The 25,864-nt window shown below is 37.3% G+C and overlaps 1 protein-coding gene across 4 annotated transcripts in view; it reads left to right on the top strand.

The window, feature by feature from the left end:
- Window positions 1-25,864, top strand: part of SLC9A9 (solute carrier family 9 member A9) — a 577,794-nt gene that overhangs the window by 164,369 nt on the left and 387,561 nt on the right. For all 4 annotated transcript variants that reach the window (XM_047727082.1, XM_047727072.1, XM_047727098.1 and 1 more), the window contains exon 6: window positions 20,152-20,257. In XM_047727082.1, the coding sequence (XP_047583038.1) occupies window positions 20,152-20,257 (106 nt within the window). The remainder of the gene's footprint in view (window positions 1-20,151; window positions 20,258-25,864) is intronic.

Below are 25,864 nucleotides of genomic sequence, written 5' to 3'. Positions count from 1 at the left end.
AAGAATGCTGTAATTAAAATGCTACTTTTCCCTAAATTAATATAAAATTTTAATACAGTTCCCATGAAAATCTAGCACTTTAAAAATTGGATCTGGACAAAATTATCTTAATGTTTATGAAGTAGGATAAAAGCAATAGAGGAACTGGCTAACCAGATATATGAATATACTACAAAACTATTATAATCAAATTATAATTATAATCAAATACTATGATTATGTATATAATCACATTATGTTATATTATAATATATTGTAATTATATATTATATTATATATTCTATATATTATATAAGATTTTATAATATGATATTGGCCTAGGTTTAAACAGATTAGTGGAAAAGAACAGAAGATCCAGAAAAGATGCAAGTATAAATGAGAATTTGACAAAGTGATAGATGGATAGACACATAGATAGATAGAAACAACTAATAGTATTTTAATCCAGTGGGAAAGGATGATTTATTTAATAAATGGTACTTGCACAACTGACTGGCTATCCATTTAGAGGATGATAAAATTGAACTAATCTAAACAAAATCTAAACAAAATATATTTAGAAGAATTAAAATACAAATAAAAAATGGGGGAAATGAAGGAAAAGAACACCTGCAAGGAAATCTGTAAATCTTTCTTTACCAGTTATAGATAGGAAAAGTCTTCTTAATGAAAAATGGAAACTCAGAATTGATAAAGAATAGACGTATTTGACTATATAAAAATATATTTTAATAATAAGATACGATAAAGAAAATCAATAAACAGGCAACACATTGGGGTAAAAGACTTTAAATATAGAGGACCAAGTATTACTACTTCTTTTAAAAAAAATTTTTTTTTTTTATGTTAGAGAGAATGAGAGAGAGCACAAGCATGGGGATGCAGAGGGAGAGGGAAAGAGAGAATCCTCAAGCCGACTCCCCACTGTGGACAGAATCTTATGCCGGGCTTGATCCCAGGACCACGAGATCATGACCTGAGCCAAAATTAAGTACATGCCACTTAGCCAACTGAACAACCCGGGGGCCTCCAAATATTACTATTTCCAATATAAAAAGGATACCTTAGGATGTCAATCTGGCAATAAATAACCAAAAAATGGACAAAGATTATGAAGAGGCAATTCATAGAAGAGCAAATCCACTTGGGGTATAAATGTGCAAAAGTTCAAACTCCCCAGAAGTCATAGAAATCTAAAATAAAGTAACAGCATATTATTTTTTACCTAGCAGTTTGGCAACAGTTGTAATGCCAAATTAGTAACTGCTGGCAGGGAGGCAGGGAAAAATGACTTTTACAAATTTCTGGTGAAAATTTAATCATTAACATACTTTCGAAATCAGTGTGGCAACATCTATTAGAATTTAAAATACATAGTTACTTCTGACCCAGTGTTCTGACTCCTGGATTCTGTTCGACACAAGTAAAAATACTGGATTCTTAGTGATATATGGACAAGGCTGCCTATTGCAACATTTTTTTTTAAATGGAGAAGAATAAGTAGGAGCAAAGTGAATCCTAGCAATAAGGAAATTGTTGAAAAGGTTGTAGGACATCTACACAATATCATATAGCCATTAAAGAGGATAAATTAGTGCTCTTCCTGCTGACTTGAGAGTTTTCCAGGAGGCATTGTTGACTTTGTAAAGCAAAATGTAGAAAAGTTTATATAAAATATGATTCTAATTTTTAATATATAGATAAATATGTATATGTATATACAAAACAGGACTCATTAGGCATAGCTATAGAAATTGCTTTTCTTCCTCCCACTTCTTTTTTATTTTTAACTTTTTTAGAAAACTTTAAAATTTTAATTCCAGTATAATTAACATACAGTATTGTATTAGTGTCAGATGTACAATATCATGATTCAACAATTCTGTATATTACTCAGTGCTCATCACAGTAAGTATATGCTTAATTCCCTTTACCTATTTCACCTATCTCCCTACACACCTCCCCTCTGGTAACTATCAGTTTATTCTCTATAGTTAAGAGTCTGATTTTGGGGGGCGCCTGGGTGGCTCAGTGGGTTAAAGCCTCTGCCTTCAGCTCAGGTCATGATCCCAGGGTCCTGGGATCGAGCCCCGCATCGGGCTCTCTACTCACCAGGGAGCCTGCTTCCCTTCCTCTATCTCTGCCTGCCTCTCTGCCTATTTGTGATCTCTGTCTGTCAAATAAATAAATAAAATCTTTAAAAAAAAAAAAGAGTCTGATTTTTGGTTTGTCTCTTTTTTCTTTGTTTCTTTGGTTTCTTAAATTCCACATATGAGTGAAATCATATGGTATTTGTCTTTGATTGGTTTATTTCACTTAACATTATAACCTCTAGATCCATCCATGTTGTTGCAGATGGCAAGATCTCATTCTTTTTTATGGATGAGTAATATTCCACTGTATATTTACCCAGTCATCTATTGACAGACACTTGGGTTCTTCATCCATTCATCTATCGAGCCATGATTGTGTTGTTTCCATAATTCGGCTACTGTAAATGATCCTGCAACAAACATGGGGTGTATATACCTTTGAACTGGTGTTTTTTTCTTCTTTGGGTAAATAGCCAGTTGTGAAATTACTGGATCATGTGGCAATTCTATTTTTAACTTTTCAAGGACCTTCCATATCATTTCACACAGTGACTGCACCAATTTGCCTTCCCACCAATAATGCACAAGGGTTCCTTTTCCTCCACATCCTTGCCAAAACTTATTGTTTCTTGTGTTTTTGATTCTAGCCATTCAGGCAGGTAAAAGATGATATAGCATTGTGGTTTTGATTCGCATTTCCCTGATGATGAGTGATGTAGAACAGTTTTCATGTGTTTATTGGTCACCTGTTTATCTCCTTTGGGGAAATGTTTGTTCATTTCTTCTGCCCATTTTTAATTGGATTATTTGTAGATTTTTGGTGTTGAGTTGTATAAGTTCTTCATATATTTGGGATGCCAACCCCTTATTAGATATGTCATTTGCAATATCTTCTCTCATTCAGTAGATTGTCTTTTTGTTTTATTGATTATTTCCCTTGCTGTGCAGAAGCTCTTTCTTTTGATGTAGTCCCAATAGTTTAATTTTGCTTTTGTTTCCTTTGCCAGAAGAGACATATCTAGAAAAATGTTTCTATAGATGATGTCAGAGAAATTATTTTCTCTGTTTTCCTCTAGAAGTCTTATGGTTTCAGGTCTCCCATTTGGGTCCTTAATCCATTTAGAGTTTATTTTTGTGTATTTTGTAGGAAGGTTGTCCCATTTCCTTCTTTTGTGTATAGCTGTCCAGTTTTCCAAGCACCATTTGTTGAAGAGACTTTTCCTATTGCATATTCTTGCCTTCTTTGTCATAGATGAGTTGATCATATAATTGTGGGTTTATTTCTGGGCTTTTCTGTTCCTGTCTCTCCCATGATCCTTTAAAAGTATTCAGTGAGGTTATGTTCTTTTCCATCTGCTGGATAAAAACCTTTGGTCTTTAAGTTGCAATTGAAGTTTCAATTGAGCAGTGAACATTCCTAATCCCATGTAATGTGGGAAGTTTTTGATTTAAGACTGTCCTATCTCCCCTGGCCTGTTGAAGACAGGCTGCCTAACCTCTGGGAGAAGAGGTATGGTAGGGTTCTTCATTCATTCTCATGCTTCTTATCTACCCTTTCTGGATACAGTTTCCAACACCTACAACTGTAGATGCAGAGATAAGGTAAAGGAATTTTTTTATTTGATTGATAATTAGCTACTATCAGAGCAACTGGACAGCCACAGCCCATTAGATTTCTTAGGTGAGAGTCAAAAGTATTTCATGTATCCCCAAACTCTAGTAGCATCATAAGCTGTCTGATGGCCTAGCCAAAGTCTCTTCCCATAGGCTTGAGATGAGGGTCAAACATCCCTGTGTGAGATTCACAGTTCACAAATAGCAAAACAACTCCCTTCACAAATCTTAACCTTAACCATTAGGCTAGTCTAGAGAAAAACCCTTTCTCATTCTCAATGTAGGCGAGAGGTTTAAGGAAGTCATGTAATGGTTTTGGGATAAATATTTTTAAACTGTGCATCTCACTGTTGGATATGTACTTTTTTCTTTGTTCCTTAAACTTCTGATTTAACATCTGTTACAACTGTGTGTGTATGCTTATTACAAAGAAAATTTAAATATAAAGAGATTCTGGTGGGACATATACTAGATTATAAATTGAGTTACTTAGGAGGAAAGAAGGTATGAGTTTAGGAAAGGAAGAGATGTGGAAAAGGGAGTCATATTAAAGAGAAAAAGAAAAAAGATAATTAAAACAAAGCATGCTAATAAACAGAGTATGTACAATGTGATCCACATTTATATGGAAGCATATCTATGTATGTAAAAAACAAAATTTCATAGAAGTGAGAAAATTAACCAATCATTTTTATATCATGTTAGTAAATCACTGAAATGTGATAAGAAGATCTTAAAGGAAAATCTTCCAACTTGATATACTATTGCACATGCCATGAAGTAAAAAAAAAAAAAAAAAAAAAAAATTCTATGGCTTTGTGTATTACATGTAAGTCACACATCTTGACTTGCTCTGGCAGCTAAAGTGTGCTAAGAATCCCAAGTGCTTGATGAAGCCCTGGGCACTGGATGTTGGCTTTCATAAGGAGAGACTACTGGCTCTTGTTAATTGAATTTAGAAAATTCACTCTGGCATTATCCTGTCTGGAGCCTAAATTAAATGCATGGATGATAATTCATTTATTGAAATTAGAAGCCAAGAGGAATATAAATACAACTCAAAGTCTCTGCTTTGTTAATGTTGAGGCCAACCAGCCTCTACTTGACAAGTGTCATGGCACCGTGCTGTTTTTATTACTGCGAGTTGGAAAATCTGAGGTCTAGTTCAGTTCCTGCTACTAACTCACAGGGCAAATCAGGTGGCTACATTACCTTTCTACATTTAGTTTCCTCATATATTCTAGAGGAATTAGATAATTGCTGAAGTAATTCCTGCTCTACTTAGTGGTTCTCCAAATTCATTATACTTAAAACTCACCTAGAGATTTTGTTAATGTGCAGGTTCCTGGGCTCCGTCCCCAGATATTCTGATTCAATAGGTCTGGGATGGGGTCCAAAACTGCAATTCTAAGTGTCCAGTTGATGCTAGTCCAGAGACTCGATGGATATAAGAACTGATGAGTAAAATATCTGTATTTCTGAGTAAACTGGTGAATTATAGAGTGAAGCAGGCTCAGTACTGATCACTGAGCCTTCCACCTCTTGGAGTAGAGACCTCCCTTCTGAGATGCCACCAGCCCAGTTGTCTCCTGGCAGTCTCCATTACCCAGCATTCCCGGTATGTGCTACCTAAAATCACAAATAGCTGGGACACTGGGGAATATGTCACCAGCTCCTGTGTTTGTGGGTTAAAGATCTAAGAGAGTTCCTAGGAAGTTATTTGCGTAAATGATCACAGTCAGGGATGGATAATAAACTTTCAATCCCAAGAGGAACTGCCCCTTAAAATAGGCATGTGATAGAGTAGGAGAGTTACCTAAAAATGAAGTCAAGATAGGGTCTTCTAGTGGCTGAATTATCCTGGATATTGAAAGTATCTTGTCATTAAGGCAAGATTAGTGTCATGGGTGATTGGAGCACTATGTTTTAAGTGCTTTAACTTCTCTGAACCTCACTTCACATGTCCTTAAAATAGATACCGTAAAAACAAAGCAAAACAAAGTACCTCCGGTTTCTTCACAGAATTGCTGTAAGATTAAATGAAATGCTGTATAAAAATTATTTGTAAATTGCTAACTTATTAGATAAATTTTTACTAACAATGATTTCTTCTAAGGCACTTTATTGGCTTTTTAGATAACACTATCATAGCATTCTTATTTGTTTACAATTGAAAGTAAAATTGTCAGCTATCCATTCATTTCTTAAGTAGCCATGATGAAATAACTGTTTTCTCATATTTCATTACTTGTTCACCCACTTTCATAGTCAAGTTCCAATATGAAGAGATTTAAAAGAAAAAGTAACTGAATTATATTTATCTTCATGTGTATTCTCTACTTTTTGTAATGTCTGCTATACATTTAGATATTTAAAATTCCAAGTAGTTTCCTTATGCTTCCAGATGCTGCTCTTGTAGTCACATGAGGCATTACAAAATGTTGTATAAAGTCTTGTATAATCCATTTGAATTATAAAAATCATACTTCCTCTGATAGAATAATTGAGTCTGGATATTCTGGCTTTTATTCCCTGCTTCCCATCCCTCCCCACTACACCCTACCCTCAACCACAAATTATAAAGCCAAATTCAGGTCTGTGTTTGAGTTGGTATTTTACCGCTTTTTAAAACCAGTTCCACTGTTTCTCTAATGAAAAGCTCCTTTTATTCATAATTGGACTGCCAGTTCAGACCCTGAATCACCCTATATAGTTAATCCCATATAATGTGTGTCTACAGTCACCACTGACTATATCCTTCCTCCAAACACATGGAGACAAAATATGGCTTCTCATCTTACAGGGCACCCAAGGGTGGGGTTTTCCCTGTAACAGATTCTCCAACTTGGCAAAACGATTATTATTGTCTCCTTGGCATAATCAGTTAGAAGCACTGGACAAATGTGTAGCATTGAGTTTTCATCTTTTCTATTAACACTCTGAGGAAATAAGAGTCTTCTAAAATGAGAGACGTTTTTATACACTGTGCTTGCAAGTCACTATTTTCATTGAACGTTTAAGTTGTAGGGAGAAAAAAGCCACGTTTATCCTTTAAAGTTTGCCGCAGTGTAACTATTCCAGAGGCACATGAACTATCTTACCTTTGATCGTGTTGATAATCTGAAAACCCTTTCTATTTGGGGTTACTATGGTTACGGCTGCACGGGTGATGTGTGAGCCGCACTGCTGTTTTGATAAAAATAGGTATTAACTACCAGTCATGGTGCTTCTCATTTCACAGCAGTCCTTGCAGAAGAACAGCATATTAAAAAAAAAAAGAAAGAAAGAAAGAAAGAAAGAAAGAAAGAAAGAAAGAAAGAAAGAAAGAAAAGAGAAAAAAAGCCTTTCCAAAGAACCATGAAGGAACATCTGCATAAATAATGGTGATTGGTCATGTGTATAAAAATATTTTTAATTAAATTCTTTTTAATTAAACAGGGCATTTTGCTGAATCCTTGTCTGTTATTTGCACCAAGCTTAGCCTTGAGGAAGATGGCTGATTAACAGACCCAAGAACCTATAATTAAAAGTAGAACTGTTATTTTTGGAGGAATGCCTCTCCAGTAAGGGTGACTTAATAGGGCTGTCTCATATTTTTTCATTTGTCATTGAATTCTCTGTTTAGAACTTTGTTTTGTTTTTAATGTAGGAGAAATGATTGCCAACATTGTCATAATCAGAAGAGTTTTTATTTTTTAGCTTAGTTTTCCTTCAGTCTTTTTCAGCATACTCTCCTTTCACTGTCGTTTTTCAATATTTAATTGTGATCTTCATCTATTTCTTTTGTTTGGGTCATGTCTTCTTTTTAAAGTCATATATGCTGCATTTTTTTTTCACCCTGGCCCTCTCTGCCTATGCACTTCAGAGTTTTAGATTACAGTAAGTTTGTGGTTTCTCATTACTGGTGTTATCAACATTCTACACAGGAATTCAAGAGAATACTGAATAACTTTCTCTTTGCAATCAAAAATACGATGTAATGTACAAAGTAGTTCCTTCAGTACCAGGCTGGCTTAGAGAACAGAGAGAACATTCATTTAATATCTGCTAAGCAGCATAGGAGGAGACTGAGATGGTTTTATGCCCACATTCTGAAGGGGAAAAAAATGCTCACACATAGTTTAAGGTTCATGTCCTTGAACCATTTGTGCAGTTATTTGTGGACAAATTTGGGTGACTCTACATTTAGTATCATATTTGGTAGAGAAGTATTATATTAGTGTTGCTGTAGAAGAAGGGCAACAGTGAGGGAATATTCAGGGTCTTTTTTTTTTTTTTTATGCTTTCATTGAATTCCAGGAAGAAAAAATTACACCTCTGAGAAGTCCAAGGATATTAGACAGTGTACTTCCCATTGAAGGCAACAGACTTCTGGAGACTGCTGAGTGACCAGACTCAACTTCATTTTCTCTTTCTATCCAATTCCATATTAAGTGCACTGGGATAGTATCAGTTTAAAAGCCTCTACATAAACCTAGGTCTATAAAACACCATCATAGAAACCCAGATTCTATTCTTGAACAAATTTACTCAGAAATAAAAATAACAGCTTAGATTTATATTGTGTATCACTTCCATAGGACTCAGACAGCTTCCACACACAGCACTTCAGTTTTCCATGTAGTTTTCTTAAGTGAAATAATTGGGTGCAGAGAATTTTTTGAATTTTATCAAGATTTCCTAGTAAGTTCAAGAAAGATTGATTAAAAAAAAAAACAACAACAACAAAGCTTCTATTTCCTTAGATAACTAGACTGTGTTTTTGCAAGATACCAACAGCCATGTGATCAAACTATGTTATTGACTTCAGCTAATTTGCAGCTAGTTCTAAAATCAGTAACATCTTTATTACCCATCAAAGCAATGGTGCACTTGAGTCAATATTTAGAAGCAACCCAAAGCCACCAATTGGCAGCAAATGAAAAGCTCCATTTGAATTTTCCTGCTTGGGAGTATGTCATCTAGTGATAACAACCATTAACTAAGTGTGTACACATATATCATCTAATTTGATCACCACCACAGGCAATTATCTCTATTCTAACAAACTGAGGTTCTAAATACATAAGTGGTTTATTTAAATGTACAAGGCTCGTAAGTACCAGAGATGGGAGACAAAGCATGTCCAATATTCTTTTTTTCTAGACCACTGCTACTTCTCAAAATAGAACAGTGATGAGCCAGTTAGGCTCAACACAAAATGAAATTCAATAGTCAAATTCTTTTTATGATTAATTTCACTTAGCGAACATTTATTCATTACCTGCTATGTAGTAAGCCTTGTAGGATTAGTTGAGTAAGTGGCAATAAACCAGATACAGACCTGCCCTCAAGAAGCTCCAGTCTAAAGGGGACCTTAGGGCACCCGGGTGGCACTGTCAGTTAATCATCTGACTCTTTGTTTTGGCTCAGGTCATGATCTCAGGGTCTGTGAGATTGACCCCACCTTTAGACTCCATGCTCGGTGTGAGTCTGCTTGAAATTCTCTCTCCTTCTCCCTTTGCCCTTTGCACCCCCCCCCAAATAAATAAATAAATCTTTTTAAAAAAATCTTTAATGGGGGCTGTAGATACAAGTTAAAAGATAAGGCAGTGGTAGTCCAAGCAGCACAGAGAAAGGGCCCCATGGAGCCCTGTACCACTCTTATGGGAGGGGACTGAGAAGGCTCAGAGCTTCCCTCACCTTAAGCCGATATTTTGCCTGAAGCCGATATTTTGCTGTTGTGCAACCCCTGATTTCAGTCCCCCACCTATCTTACATCAGCATAATTAGGAAAACATGTACACTCTACATCTGGAGTCTTTAGTTTGGAGTTTGAGTCTAAGAGCCATAGAATTTTAGTTTTGGAAGGACCTTAAGAACAAACTCATTCAAACTCATTTTTAGATGGGAACCCTGAGTCTCCAAAAGAGAAAGTAAATGCCCAGTATTTACTTAATATATAGGTATTCTTTCCAAGTGCTGAAATTCAAGGGGCAATTTGTGTGAGAGAGAGGTAGAGAAAAATTTCCATCGCTTCTCTGCTTAATAATATCCATTTGTCTCTCTTGAGTAATTTTTGAGGGTAAAAGAAACACACAGGTAGAAGGTATCATTCCATCTTACAGTGGACAAACCCTCTGATGGTTTTTGATGACATGAATAACAGTAATCATACCCACCATTAATTGAGCTACAATTTACCAGAATCATTACATGAATTATCCCATTTCATTGTTATCCAAAATCATATGAAGGAGGGAATATTTTTATCTCCACTGTACTGGCAAAGGTTACTGAAAGCTTAGTGAGGTTAACCAGCTCAAGATCACCAAGTTTATTTGCATCATAGCTAGGATCTGAACACGGGTTGGTTTTACATCAGAGTCAAGTTCCAACCCTTATCTCTATGGGGACAAAGTTGTAAATAGCAAGGTCTTAGTTCAAAGGTCTCTCCTCAGATGTTGGAAGCCCAGGTATGGAAAATCAGCTCCACAGAACATAATTGGAGAAGGTAATAGATGGCAACCTACTATATAAATGCTTCAGGATATTGAAAGTAGATAAAGCAAGACTCCAGGTGTTCTGAGAATGGGATTTCAAGAACACACTGAAAAACCATTTGAAGCAATTCAACAGCTCTGTGGACAGCTGGGGAACAGCTGTGGCTGACAGACCTCTCTGGCTCGCTGCTTTGGGGAACAGAATGGCTGTTTAAATGAAAGCAGTTCATTCCCAGCAATACTCAAAGACAGACCTGCAGGGCAGAAGTTTTGAAAGTCAGCGTCCAGGCCACACGTTCCATTTATGTGCTAACAAAGATGTTGCACATTGTGGCAAATTGGATTTGGAAATTTCTTAGTGAGTATTTCCTTAAACAAGAAGCTGTCTGGCTCCCTCTAGGGCTCAGCTTGGCTGACTGAGGTCAAAACCACGGAAGAGTAAGGCAACTAGAGTCAGTTTGAAGATGGCACTTACTCTTAGGGTTGTGTTAAGTGCAGAGTTAGCACCTGCAGTGCTCTGAAAGTGAGTGCCTCCTTAAGAATGAGATGCCCAGAGGACCCAGGAGAGCACCCACTAGTAGCCAATTGGGATTAGGTGTTCTTGCCCTACACAGCCTCTCAGTGGCCACTTGCTATAGAATTCCTTGCAAAGTGGCTTCCCTCCTAGAACATGTCCAAGAAAGGACAGAGACTGACCTTTTACCTGGGTACTATGGACAAAAAACACTGTGTTGTTCAATTTATTATTTTGAACTGAAATGGAGACAGCTTTTTATAACAAGTGCTGCCAGGTCAGTGAGTGGGCAAAGAAGTGACTGATCACAGTGGGAGAATACAAGAGAGGCAGGAGCTGGTCTATTCCTCAAGGAGTTAGCTACATGGTGCATGACCTTCAGGAGTCATTCATTCATTCACTCATTTAGTCAACAGAATTACTTGTCTACTGTTTGCCAGAAACTATAAAAGTCATCAGTGAATATATAGATGAACAACTGATAACCAGTGATGATCAACTTTTTACCAAGAGAAAAAATTCAGAGAAAAATTAAAATGTTTGCAAGCTATTTATCTGTTTTTTTAAAAAACCTGCTTTCATATAAGAAAATGCATTTATCTACAGTAAAACTTCTGCATTCTTATATTATTTTCCAGTCCAGAAAGGATGACCATAGAGGGCTAAAATTTCAGATATGACAAAGCTAGCTGCAATATCTGATATAATATAGCATCTCTGGAATTGTTTTCTTTTTCTTTCCTTGACTGACCTTGTAAACTACTGAACTGCAAAGTGTGGCTTGCCTCTAGATATCATATCCTCTAAAGTCCAGAGATCTTCCCACTGCAAATGAGATAAATCACAACATTTTTTTTTAACACAAACAAAGAGCTTCTTGGTTGGTAATAATGCCATTTCTGAGTAATTCAAGAGTAAGAGCAGCAGATTGACTGGAGCTGGCTGGGGGTTGGGGAATACCCACAGTCAGCATCAGACACACAGTTGGTGCTTAATAAGTGTTTGTCCCAGCAGAAGAACTCCAGGTGGAGTTGTCTTGGCAATGGCTGGATATGAGAGTCTGTAGTTGACAGAGAGAAAGGAATGGGCTAGAAATTAAGATGACTGGGTATGGATGAGATTGCCCAGGACAAGTTGGTAAAGTGAGAAGGGAATTGAGGAGGTATTCCTGGGCAGTGAATTGGTTTGCTAGGGATGCCATAACAAAGGACCACAAACAGCATAGGACAATACAAATTTATTATCTTATACTTTTATTGATCAGTAGTCCAGGTTGATTCAACTAGGTTCTCTACTCTGGATCTTACAAGGCCAAAATGAAGGTGTTAATTGGCTGGCTCTTAAGAGAAAGCTGTAGGAAGAATCCACTTTCAGGCTCATTCAGGTGACCAGAAGCATCTGTTCCTTGCAGTTGTGGGACTAAGGTCCCTGTTTCCTTGCTGACAGAAAGCTAGGGACACTCTTGCCTCCTAGAAGTCTCTCTTTGGCCCTTGTAGGTAATCTCCTGCATCTCAGAGTCAGCAACAGTGTATGGTATCTTTCTCACACATAAAATCTTCCTTTTTTGAAGTCTCTTTTCTGTCTTCTCTTCAGCTGTATCTCTCTGACTCCAGGTAAAGAAGTTTCTGTGCATTTAAGGTCTCATGTGACTCGGATCCACCCATATAATCCAACATAATGTACTTGTTTTAAGGTAAACTTAATTACGTCTGCATAGTCTCCTTTGCCATATAAGGTAATACATGCACAGCTTCCAGACATTAATGTATAGCCTCCTTTGGGAGACATTATTCAGCCTACCACACAGAGTGATGACAGGAACGAGTGGATTAATGTTATGGTATCTCTCCTCATGTCTCTTTTCCCCTTTCTCTTTCACATGCTCAGTGCTGACTCTTTTCAATATTACTTCTGTTCACTCTTAGCAGTTTTGCTAATCTGCTTAGAAACAGGACTATTCACCCTTCATTTTGAAATCTTCCCATATTTTCTTTCAGGGTTTTGATCCACAAGTTGAGAAATGATAGTATATGACACTATTTGTTTCATATATTTTTGTAGCAAGCAAAAAATTTGTTTGGGAGGCCCACTTATTTGATGTGACTGTGATCATGACTAATACAAGTATCTCTTTCCTTACAATTGTTAGATTTAATGGGTCACAGTGATATCTTTACCCCAAAATGTTGATTTCTTGGGACACATCCAAATTTTAGCTGCTTTATGAATCCACTGAGCTTTTCTCTGAATTTATTTAGTGATTTGTAGGCAAACCCTGTCTACCATGTTCATTTTTTAAATGGCAAAATGCATAAGTAATAATCCTGATTGGAGAATCCTTGTATGACAGGGTGAGGCATCCTCTCTCAGATATTGGGCACACTGCAGATTCCCCATTAAACTGCACCATGGCTCATTAAACACCATTGGTGAGAGAATTGGGTCTTCATTAAATGTTTATGTTCTGTGCTAATGTTAAATTTAGAACATTCCTGTTGTAGGTACCTTTGGGAAAAATTTTAAAGTACTAGCTAAAGTGTCAGCAGATTTCAGCCCATAAATTCCCAAATACAAGATCTGGAAAACATCCCTCAACCCCAGGTTTATTCCCAGGTTTCTCTCTTTTCAATCTTTATGTATTTTATTTATTTTTTTCTTCTCAATGCCAAATGTCATGATCTTCAGATGATGTTTATATACTCTCAGTGACTTCTAAGGACCTTACTTTTGGTTTTTAGGCACAAGAGAAAGTAAATTATTCTGGAACACCATTCAGCCCTATTTGAAGTCAAGGAAGAGATGTGTGATTGTTAGTGTTTTGATTATGCACCTACACACTGAAGAAACAATCTCTGTCCACTAAGCACTTACATTTTGAAAAAGGGACTTAAATAAGTACAAGTACTAATGACAGAAATGTGATTCCAGAAGTGTACTAGTGGAGTTAATGTGAAAAGAATAATTTTTCTCATTTAAGAGTTCATAGAAATCCTCTACGTGTATGCCAAAAGAGTCAGCTTGTTACTGTGACAAGAGATAATAAGATCCAGGGAGGCTTACTCAACAGGAATCCAACATGAGAATTAAGTTCTGCAGAAAATTATTTGAGGGACTATTTTTTCATTTCTTTACAAGATATTGCTTACTTAGCTTAATGCATAGAATATAAGTTAATTCATTACATACAACAAATGCCTTAGGACAGTGCTTCTCAAACTTTTGTTGTCACAAGCCCTTTACAACTCTTCAAAATTAGGGAAAGACCCCAAGGAGTTTTTGTTTATGTGTGTTATATCTATCAATATTTACCATATTAAAGCTTAAAAAATTTAAAAACATATTTTGTTAATTGAAAATAACAATCAGGGGCGCCTGGGTGGCTCAGTGGGTTAAAGCCTCTGCCTTCGGCTCAGGTCATGATCTTAGGGTCCTGGGATTGAGCCCCACATAGGGTTCTCTGCTCGGCGGGGAGCCTGCTTCTCCCTCTCTCTCTCTGCTGCCTCTCTGCCTACTTATGATTTCTGTCTGTCAAATAAACAAATAATAAAAAAATAATCATAGGGGTGCCTGGGTGGCTCAGCCGGTTAAGCATCCAACTCTTGATCTTGGCTCAGGTCATGATCTCAGGGTCGTGAGATTGAGCTCCGCTTTGGGCTCCATGCTGGGCAAGGGGCCTGGGTAGGATTCTCTCTCTCCCTCTGACCCTCCCCCCGCCCTCTCTCTAAAAATAATTTTAAAAAGAAATAATCATAAACCATTTACATCCTAAATAATATATTTTATGAAAAATAAATTAATTTCCAAAGCAAAAAAAAAAAATGTACTAAGAAAAGTTACATTGTTTTACATTTTTTTAATGTGTGTTATAATAGAAGATAGTTGGATTCTCACATCTGCTTCTGCATTCAATTGCACTATCCCGCCTCAAATAGCCCCTGGAAAATTCCACTGTACACAGATGAAAGATTAAGAATGGAAAATGCAAGTAACATTTTCACATTACTCTGAAAATGGATTTGACCTTGGGGATCTTCCTGAATAGGTCTCAGAAACCCCCTGGGGTCCCTAGATGATACTTTGAAAACATTGCCTTGGGGCGTGAGGGCTTATTTCTCCCAAGGATCATTGGTGAAGAAGACTATATTAGTGTGATTGCAAATAGTATTTTCTCCACTACTAACTCTGTACCAAAATGATATATCATACTGATGGCCAAAATAAAATTACAGTGTTTTAAAGGCTAAATCATTCATGATGTTTTATGTAACTTCTCATTTGGAATTACCTCAATGAAGTAACTTCTAGTGATTAGCTTTTAGATCTAGTATTGTTTCTCTGATCTATTTGAGAAGGCTGAGGTTTTCTAGTTGTATTTCTGGAATATGATTAGCAGAGCTTCACTGGCAAAACCAATTTATGTACTGATTCTGCTGCCAAGTCTCCACTGAGAAGGTTTAATCTAAAAAAAAAAAAAAAAAAAAAAAAATCCAGTATTTCAGGCTGTATTCAGTATACCTCATTTTTTTGGAAGCCTCTTCTTGAAATCTCACTATTTGCAATATTTCAGAAAAGTGGGGAAACTTGCAGGAGTATTTCCTCCTCCATCAACCCTCTGAGGAAAAAAAAAAAAATACATTTTCACAATACTCACTTTGGAATTGGAAAAATGCTACCTTGTTTATGAGAATTCCAGGGTTCTCCACCTGCCAGGTCTGACACAATTCTGCTGTGCAAGCCTGAGATATTTGATTCTCCATGTGTTGGGGACAAGTGTCATACATACTGATTTGCACAGAAAACCACAGAGAGTACTCTCCAGGGAAAGTCAGCAGTTTGACAAGACTGAGTGATAACTTAGAACAACAGGGATAAGAACTATTGTGTGGAGCTGTTCATGGACCCAGGCAGATCTTGCGCTAGTTTGCTGAGAGCTGCTGCATTAAAATATCATTTGAAATTTAAATTCCTTGTAAAACACCAAAAAAATATGGGTCAGAAAACTGCTAATCGAGATCCCAGGGAAGGGACTGTTATTAAATCACCCCGAAGACTTAGAACTGACTGAAAGATAAAGAGCATTGGAAAAGTGGTCAGTTAAAACACCAGCAGTTGAAAGAAAGAAAGAAAGAAAGAAAGAAAGAAAGAAAGAAAGAAAGAAAGAAAGAAAAAAGGAAAACAACTTTTAAGAATCAGCATATGGATGTATTGATGGGACCCAGTAGTCATTATCTGTATTACAGGTCCAGTTATGCTTATTATATTTGAGATGAGAAAATGTTTGTTTTCATGCTATAATAAGGTTGTAGTAGGGGACAAGACTCTTGGTATGATGAAGGAATTAATCAAAATATATTACTTCATTGTTGGGGCTTTTCTCTTGAAGAATGAGAGTTATCCTATATATGACCTTGGAAATTTTTCATAAAATTTTTCATAAAACTTGAATCATTCTGGACATTTTCAATCCTCCTTTAGCCTCTAATTCATGCGTTGGTCTTCTTGCTCTCAGCAAATGATCTTGCTTCACAAGAAAACAACCTTTTTTCAACCTCTCAGTTGTTCTCTGCCTTCTCTTGACCTTGACCCAGCAGTTCCCCTTCTTTTTCCTGTCTTCAACCTCTCTTTCTTCTGGCTTATTCTGTTCAACCTATAAATTAGAAATCTAAGAGAAAGTCTCCCTTGGCTTTTTACCCCATAGGCTACTATTTTTTCTCTCTCCATCCCTCATCACCAGCTTCTTAGAAGTGCAGTCCACACCACTGCCTCATCATTCATGACCCCCCACTACTCCTTGCTGTTTGCTTGATGCAGTTATTTATTTTCTCAGAAATCTCCAATGATTCATTGGCATTTCTCAGGCATCCACTACTCTCACCTGGACTGTATGTTTGTGTGTACGTTTGTGTGTATGTCTGTGTGTACTTGTCTATTTAAGCATAAGCTTCTATGTGCTTGTATCCCTTCCTACCAGTTTGAGAGACAAAGTAGGTTTTTCTCTAGCTAAAAAGTCAGGGAGAGAGAGGGTGTATGGAGGAGCAGGAGCCCCAAATGAAGTGTTGGAACTTGCCACAAAGAGATAAGTGGAACTAAAATGTGACAAAAGCAAATAAGATCAAATCCCTGCTAAAATCAGAGGTTTAAGAAATTGGATTTTATCTCCACTTCTTCCTATCTACATGGTGTCCAGGGTGTTCTCCTCATACTCTCAGAAGTCGCATTGCTTTTTGGTCAATCTTGGACAACCAGGTTGTCCTTACAAACCCAACCAGGTATAGGCAGAGCTGGTGTGAGCTTGTCCACCACTGTTCCAAGAGATTGTCTCCTGGGAAGGTGCCACAGAGTCTTGGACATTCTGTGTAAGAACAAGTCCTGCCAGTGAGCTAATTAAATGAGTTTCTTTAAGAGTTCCAAGCTTAGCAGCAAGAGTGGGTTGCTAATTTCCTGACTCACCTATTCAATTCATTTGTGGTCCCAGCAAATATTCCATCTTGTAGGATACACTGCCTGGCTTTATTTCGAAGCTGTTCCTTTTCTTTACAGGGTAGATAGGAATGTGCAAAATAATAGCTTTTCTCTTTTGTGTGGGGTATCACTTATGAAGTAGAGTTCAGTTCTTTGTGCAAAAGGAATTGTGGGAATGCCAAAACATTTTTGAACAAAACTAGATATTCAATTAAAAGTCTTTCTCTCCAAAAGCCTGAAGTTCTTACTGGAAAGATGAAGAGTCCCTCTCGGCACAGAGAGGACCCCATAACTGAGGAGGTGGGGGGAGGAACACAGGTTTTTCTTCCCAATTTGTGGGCCTCGGAAACCTCTCTGGGAGTGCAGATGAGCTGCAAGTCAACTTCAGAGCTTAGAAATACAAGTAACTACAGAGACAAAAGTCAACAATAACGCTGCCATGATAGAATTTTGTAGTTTATGAATAACTTTACTTTTATTCCATAGGATCCTGGGGAAAGGAAAATGTTATTAATTAACAGCAACCCCCCCCCCAAGATGAAGCCTCTTTGTTTTGACTCTATCCAAGAAGGAGAGAGATTACTTAGCAGAGATAATTGCTACCATCCCCTCCTACCACTACCTGCAAAGACTAAGGGTTGTAGCAAATGTGAACACCTACCCACTACTAGAGAGTACATCTCTGCCATTTTGCCTATCATAATTAAGGACCTATTCAGCTAGAATAATAAAATTTATTCTATCCCTGGCAAAAGGGGATCTAACTAATTGTCATGCTAATTCATAACATTTTATTGCTGGTGTCTCTTCTATCCCAAAGCTGGTTGTTGAGTTCAATATTCCTTCCTCCAGGATAATTTTCAGTAAGTAAAAATCTATCTACAGAAATTCATGATGAATGTGGTTTCCAGCTAACTTGTTCTTGCTTAGGGTCAGGTTTGGCAAATACATCACATGTGTTTTTCTTGCTTCTTTTTCTCCATTCACCCCTTAACTATAAATGTCCCTAAGAATTTCTCATGAACTCTCTTCTTTGTCTATATACTTTGCCCAGGTTCTTAGCTATTCTTTTAGCTTTATGTTTCATCTATATGCTTATAACCCCCAAATTCTGTCTTCTGCCTTAACTCTGTATAGTTTCAGCCTTTTGTTTCCAGGTTTCTTATTGAAATTTCCATTTGAAATTCAACCTTTTTAAGTCAACATGTCCCAAACCAAAGTTACTGGATTCCTCTGTCCACAAACTAATTTCTCTTATGCAGCCCTAACCACTAATTGTCTAGCATTGAAACCCGGAGTCACTCCTTGCTACCTTTCAAACACCAAGACTCATCAATTCTCCGTCCGAAGTATCTTAGACATACAGTCTCTCTTGCTATGTCCTCTCTTGACATTATCTTTTATATATTCACTCATTAAAGGCTTGCTATATTGTAGCATTGTCCTAAGGGCTAGTGACACACAAGGGAGATAAAAATCAATGAATAAGTGAAGTACAACCACTGTGGCCATTGACCTATCAGAACCCAGGATGGTGGATGTGCTGGGTAGAGCAGGATGTACAGGAGTTTGTGAGTCTGATTCTAGGATTCTTTCTATCTCAGTACAGCTCATTTATTGGTAGAACATTTGGGAAAGCCTCTAGCCACATGTCCATTCTGCCCTCTGCCCTGCTGCCTGTGCTTTATTTCCAAAACTAGAATCAGATTGTCTCTCTTCTGATTAAAATCCTTTCCTGGCTCCCCACTGCAGCAGAACAAGTACCAAACTTCTTGATTCTACTTACAAAACCTTCCAACTCAGCTTTTGTTCCCCATAGCACTATTCTTTTATACAACATAGTTACTAACCTCACAGTCCATGAAAAAGGAAAGAACAGAAATGAAAATGCCCACGCTGCCTTAAAAATTTACCATCAGTATCATTCCCAATCATCCTTTTGGCAATCAACTCAATGGATCATTTTCCTAATGATTGCTTTTCACACTTTGCATAACTGTTTCAAGTATCAAGACACTGAATGGTTTTGATGAACATAGATAATCAGTGTGTGATTATTTACTGTCCTAACGTATGCTCCAAGGCTCCATAGAATATGTGTGCATAGAGTAGCCATGCAGCAGGCTGCCAGAAACAAGTTCTCCGGTCCTGTTCTTAGGAACACAAGGTTTATCTTTATAGATGAGTATAATCTTTAAGACAGCCAGGTACTGGCCACCTCTCCCTTCACAGGAGTAGGCCATGTAACAACATTCATTCATTAATGCATTTATTCACTCAGTCATCCATGCATCAAACACTGAGCATTTGCCAAGTACCCTGTGTTGCAAAGATGTGCCCTGTCCCCAGGGAGCTCAGTGTCTTCTGTGATAAGTTTTGCGATTTGATTCAAATATGGGGACTAAAAAGGAGTGAGCCAGATTTCTGCTGAGGAAATGGGGTCCTGGGAGACACTTAGAGAGGTTTTTAAAAATTGAAGAATGGGGTTTGGGGAGAACAAGAAGTCATATGTGTGAGTATGTGTGTGCGCATTTAAGGAATGGGGAGAATGGTGGTTCATGGATGGGAAAGAAATTGCTGCTCTGAGAAAGTGAATCAAAATGCAAAGTTAATTTTAAAACTACATGATTTCAGTGATTTGGGGGAAATTATGGCAAGTTCAGTGTGACTTGAGGCAGGCAGCAATGGGTGAGCAGGGGATACCGGGGGAGATGCTGGAAGGTAAGCAGGGTGCAGATTATAGAAGACTTGGAGTGTGTGGCTCAAACTTTCTCTGTAAGCAGTGGAAGCCCAGAGAAATCTCTAAGCAATGGAGTGGCTCATCAGATTTTTTTTTTTTTTTTTAATGACGGTCCAATGTGGATACCAAGGATGGATTTGAGAACAAGAGCATTTAATGAATCCTTTCTAGAGGTGACCATAACCACGGACAAATCCATGGCTGTGTTTTAGCTAACTTTGCATGTGTGGGTGTGTTTCCTCCTAGTGACAGTGCTGGCCATTTTCCATGAACTGCACGTCGACCTTGACCTGTACACACTCCTGTTCGGGGAGAGCGTATTGAATGATGCAGTGGCCATTGTCCTCACATAGTAAGTACCAGAACTTGGCCTCTGTTTTTTTGACCATGTGAAATATGCTTCCAGTTGGTGATAATTCCTGGTGGCTTTAAAGTATCTTTTCTCTTATGTCACAGAAATGTGGCAATTTCTCATTTTTAAGCAAGTGTTACCACAGAAAATCTCTAATAATGGGTATAATTCATTAGGTACCTAATTTTTAACACTATTAATGAGTTTCATGTTTCCAACCTATTACAAGATACTACTCAGGGAGGGGTAACTTCTTTTCCTCAGGTGCATATATTTAGCTAATTCAATTAGAGTTCCTAAAATGAACATATGAGCTTCCCTCATTTTAAATCATTATCATTTAATTTTTTCCCTTATACAAACCATTTTCCAATAATGGACTACTGCTAACCATTGTATTTATAGTAAGTTTGACAAATTGGAGATAGAAACTGAGAGTCAGACTACTCTTTATTTCTCAGTGCAGATGTAATGTGTTATCAGAACACACACATCTTTAAATCCTCATGTGATATGTGAAACTAATGGAACTTCAACTAAATGCTAATGTAATTTTCCCTTGATCCTAGAAGAATTTTCCTTTTGAGATGGGAACTAGTGCTCTTTCCTCACCTCCCCTTTAGACACTTGCCATTTATATTTAATAAATGCCACTTTGGTGGCTTTCAGTATGTCAGAGGTCTCTTCTTGGTTTTAGATTAAGACCAACATTTTGGGCAACTGTCAAATACCCCAAAGGAAAATAGCTATCTGACAATTAAATGTGACTATAGGACTCAATTCAGGGTGTTAATCACTTCCAATGCATTTGAAAATGTATTATGAAGTAACAAAAGATGTTTAAAAGCCTGATCTCAGAGTAAGAAACAACAGAACAGCACTACTCTTCTTCTGCTAACTCACATTTCTTAAGGCTGCCAACCAAAGTTGCCAGTGAATTCAGCAACTTTTAAGCAAGGTCTTCAGATAAACTTGTATTTCACCTGGCCCTGAGAGGAGCCTTTCCTGTATTAAAGGAAAATATTGGTGAGTGGAAACTGAGAGCAAAAGCCATGGCAGATTCACAAATGCTAACGGATGCTTTTAAAGAAAACACCAAGAACGATTAATTAGGACATCAGGAATCTCTGTCCAAGAAATAGGAGTATTAAAGGAACATTTGGAGTAAAAATTGTTTAAATCTGCTGAGTCCCTCATTTTTGCCTCCTGGGCTGCCAAGTTGTAAAAGGCCAAGTAAAACGAAACCACTAAAGCACAAATGAGCTTGGGAAAGAGTCACACAGCTACAACCAGGGGAGAGTTTGGCCTTTCCACTTTCAGCACCATCATTCATAGTAGTTTCCCACTAAAAAAAGACTCCAGTGATGAATGTTGATGCTGTCGTGTATAGATCTCAGGGGCATTTGAAACAGTCTATTTATTATCTATTCAGATCAATACATGATTATTATGGCAGTGCCTCTTCTCTCACCTACTCATGTATTGCATGACTTAAGAAGTGTTTCCCACCGTGGTAGGATCTCTTCCTTACTAGGGACAAGACACTTGCCATTCTAGCCAAAATCTTATGTTTTCTAAATTTGGCAATTAAGGTGTCATAGAGTGACCCCAAAGAGTTCCACCTTTAAAGTAAAAGGAAAACTAAATTAGAAATAGTTGGCATGGAAACTTCCACACATTCAAATTCTAGGCTCTTTCTTCTACCTGGTGCACCTGGACCCCACTGGCCTCTTCCTGAGCTCTACTGAGAGTGTGTACCTGCACCATCCCGGATCTGCACTGTCTGCTCTCCAGCGCCATCTGTGGCTGGCCACGTCCTCCAGACTGTGCAGTTTTCCACTATGTTGTACTCTTCATTTTGCTCACTTGCTTATGTGCTTTTTAAACTTAGTTTCCAGCACACGTGACAATCTTTTTATATACCTATTTATATCCACACATATTCCCTCTCCTTTTTATGCACCATCACCAGACTCTTTCATCCAACTACCTTCTTGCTTCCTTAGAAAAGCCCTATTTAAAAGTTTCGCATGACTTTCAGACCAGAAGTTCAAATGTTTGTCTCTTCGCTTTCCTCTTCCTTCATGTGAAACTGTGCATAGCACTCAGACACAGCTCTCTGCCTGGTAACTCATGCTTTACCGGCACAGAGTTCACTCCTCCTCAGCTTGTTTCTGCCTAATCAGGTCTTTCACCACTTGAGTCTCCGTCAGGAACCATTAGCCCACATGTTAAGTCCCTAATCTAGCCCTGCATGAACCTCTATCAATTCCCTTCCAGCATAGCAGGGCAATCTTGGGATTACACTTGTATTTGCCTTTCCTTTTTTTTAAGATAGTAACTTTTTGAACACAGAGTCTGTATGATTGCAATGCATATTAAAAGAAAAAATGAGAGGTGCCTGGGGCGCTCAGTTAGTTAAGCATCTGACTCTTGGTTTTGGCTCAGGTCATATGATGTCATGGTTCAAGGGATGGAGCCCGACATTAGACTGTGTTCCCAGTGGGGAGTCTGCCTGTGGATTGTCTCCCTCTGCCCCTCCCCCCACTCATGCACATGCTCCGGCAGGCACATGCATGCTCTCCTTCTCTCTCCCTAAAATAAATAAATACATCTTCTAAAAAAAAAAAGAACAAATGAAATCCCTTTTGTGTTTTCCTCTTCTTAGTTCTGTCTTTGTATAGTTTTGAAGTTTAAGAATAGTGATAAAGCTCTTCTTGTATCATGGAAAAGAAAAGTTATGCACTTTGATATGAGATCAAGTTTAATGAAGAACTCAGATCATCAACTGCTATGGCCCTTGGTACTACCTCCAGAGCTCCTTCGGGATGGCCACACAGTGTCATTTACATTCCCATCTCCCATCATTAAATATTCCTGTTTAAGGATCATCCTTTCAGTTTTAGTATTTTTAAAATTTTAATTGTTAGTATTGTGACAATACTGTGCTCTAGCATTTCATTCAAATACATAGTAATTTAGCCACATTTTAGATTAAGTCAACTTTTCTGTGCTAGTCTAAGAAGCCAATGGGAAATTATGATACTTTTTTTAGGTTAAATGTGCTCTGAGTTTCAGACAACTAACATATAATCGAATTTGATGACCACAACTCTTATATTTGACAGCAGGTGGTAGATGGTATCCCTATGGCTTAAAATGATCCAGAATTGTTCACTTTAAAATGAAAGTAACTTTATTTAACAAAAAATTTGAAATTAGCTTGTCTTTCTCTGACCCATACTGTCATTTTAAGTATGTAGGGAATGCCGTGCCCAAACATGTAGAATGTATACTGGTTCATAAACGAATGAATTCCACATGATGGCTTTGCATTTCTAAAGATTGTTTAATAGGCTATGAAGGAAGGAAAAAGACATATTGAAGAGGTTCTTGAAGGACGTGTGTTTTTGAATACTGAACAAAGACATTACTTTCAGAGGCAGTATGGTGGAGTACGAAGAGTCCTAGATTTAAGTCAAAAGAGCTGGTGTCAGGATTGCTGTGGATTAACTGTGCAGTTATTACAGTTGACAGGAAACTAACACAAACTGTTGTAAGCAAAAAGGGAATTTGTGTTGGCTGATGTGACTGAATAACAGGAGTAGAAATGGCAGCAAAGGACTCACTGAAATGAGCAGGAACTCTTTTTTTCCTCAGCTTCTTCAGGGTTAGCTCCCTCACCTGGTCCCAAGCTGGCTGCCAACATCTCTGAGGTCTGTACCTTCCTTCAGGACAATGGAGCAAGCATCTTTGTTCCATTATTCCCAGTCCAAATCTTAGTCCACCTTACAGATTATAATGCCATTTCACACCCACTGTGGCCAGGGGAACGTTCTGCATTCATTGGCTCAGGTCTAAGTCACATGCTTCATGGGTTTAAGAATGTACTTATTTTCAAAATAATAATAATAATAATAATGTACTCATTTTCACTTGGAGGCATATAAACTAATCCTGGGGAGAGGTGGGATATTGCTCAGAGTGATATTGCCACAAAAAAGAAGTGGATGTGGGACAGAAACAAAACACAACCAAACCTAGAAGACCACAACAGTGACTGTACATGCTTATAAACTCTCTGTACTTATTTCTTTACCTGTGAAATGTAAAAACAGTTGTTCTATATACATTAGAAAATTATTCCGAGCAATAAATAAAGCAATATAGTTGGACTCTATAATCTTTAAAATCAATGTGATCTATGCTATATAAGGATACATATAATTTATATAACCATTTATATCAATATCTTTCATTGTACTTACAAAGATCTCTTTGCCTTCATTATAATGACTAAGGATAGACCTGCTTCTAGTGAAGCATTCTTTTATAAATATGGCATTTTATGATCCAAGGAATATAGAGAATAACCATTTTCACATGTGATTTCCCCCATTAAGAATGAAGCACTTAGTTAAGGCATACTGTCTAAAGTTGATAAATCAAGAAATGGAGGTTGAAGTATATTACTTAAAGTTATAAAGTCACTCACAACCAAAATTGATAACACTCCTGGGAGTTAGTTAGAAGAGGGGAGAGGGAAAGGAAGGGATAAGTTAACTAAAATGTCACATTGCTCATAATAATAAATCAATATATACTATGTGGATTTGATAAATTAAGAAAGGGAGGTATATCCATATTATTTGGTCATATGACAGTCATCAGAAGAACAAAAAACATAAATAGTTAAAGGAGATTCTTTTGCTTTGTAGAACTCTGATTTATACAAAGGGGGGAAATGTAATATACTCTTTATTTTGTATCTTTTTATACTGTTTGAATGTTTGCATTTGTTGTATCTATTTGTATCTATTTAAAGTGTTCTTTAGGTGATTAAGATATCAAGCAGAAACCAGAAAAGAAAAGCCAATTTATTTAATGGCAACAGAGTCCCGCAATCCTACCAAGCAAGAGTCACCACAAATAAATGGTGAAGGATAAACCGATGAAAGCAGTTTCAACACACATGTTGATAAGTTGATGGTCTTTATAATGTACATGATGAATTGTTAATCACCTTAATATACCAAATGAACTAGTTATGTTACTTTACGTAAATTACTTAATGTCCCTGTGCTTAGATGTCTTGTTTATCAAACAGGGCTGGTAAAAGCACTCACCTCATTAGGCGAGATTGAACATAGAACACCTAGGATAGCGCCTGACACATAATACTCAATAAGAATTAGATATTAGCTGCTGATATTACTGCCGTTATCAAAGACCAATAAGGAAAATGTAAACATGATAGGAAAATCGGCAAAGGAAATAAGTAGGTAATGAACAGAGGAAACATAAATGACCAGTAATACTGCTAGATAAGATCAGCTTCGCTATTGATGAAATAAAACAAATTAAACCACCAACAAAGTATTATTTTTTGATAAGCAAATCTTCAAATCTCCAGAAGTCATGAAAGAACAGGCATACTTCAGGTAAATTGGAATTTGAGTAAGTGGGAAGGAACCCTTCTACATACTGGTGAAAGAGAAAACCAAGGGAACTTTTACAAAGGCAATTGGCATTACTTGTTAAGAATTATTAGAGTATGTTAGTCCTCTATCCACCTATTTCATTTTTAGAAATTTATCCTAAGAAGTA

This window comes from Lutra lutra, chromosome 1, assembly GCF_902655055.1.
Source record: "Lutra lutra chromosome 1, mLutLut1.2, whole genome shotgun sequence".
Taxonomy (NCBI): domain Eukaryota; kingdom Metazoa; phylum Chordata; class Mammalia; order Carnivora; family Mustelidae; genus Lutra; species Lutra lutra.
The sequence above is the reverse complement of the archived record's forward strand: the minus strand, read 5'-3'. Positions and strand labels throughout refer to the sequence as shown.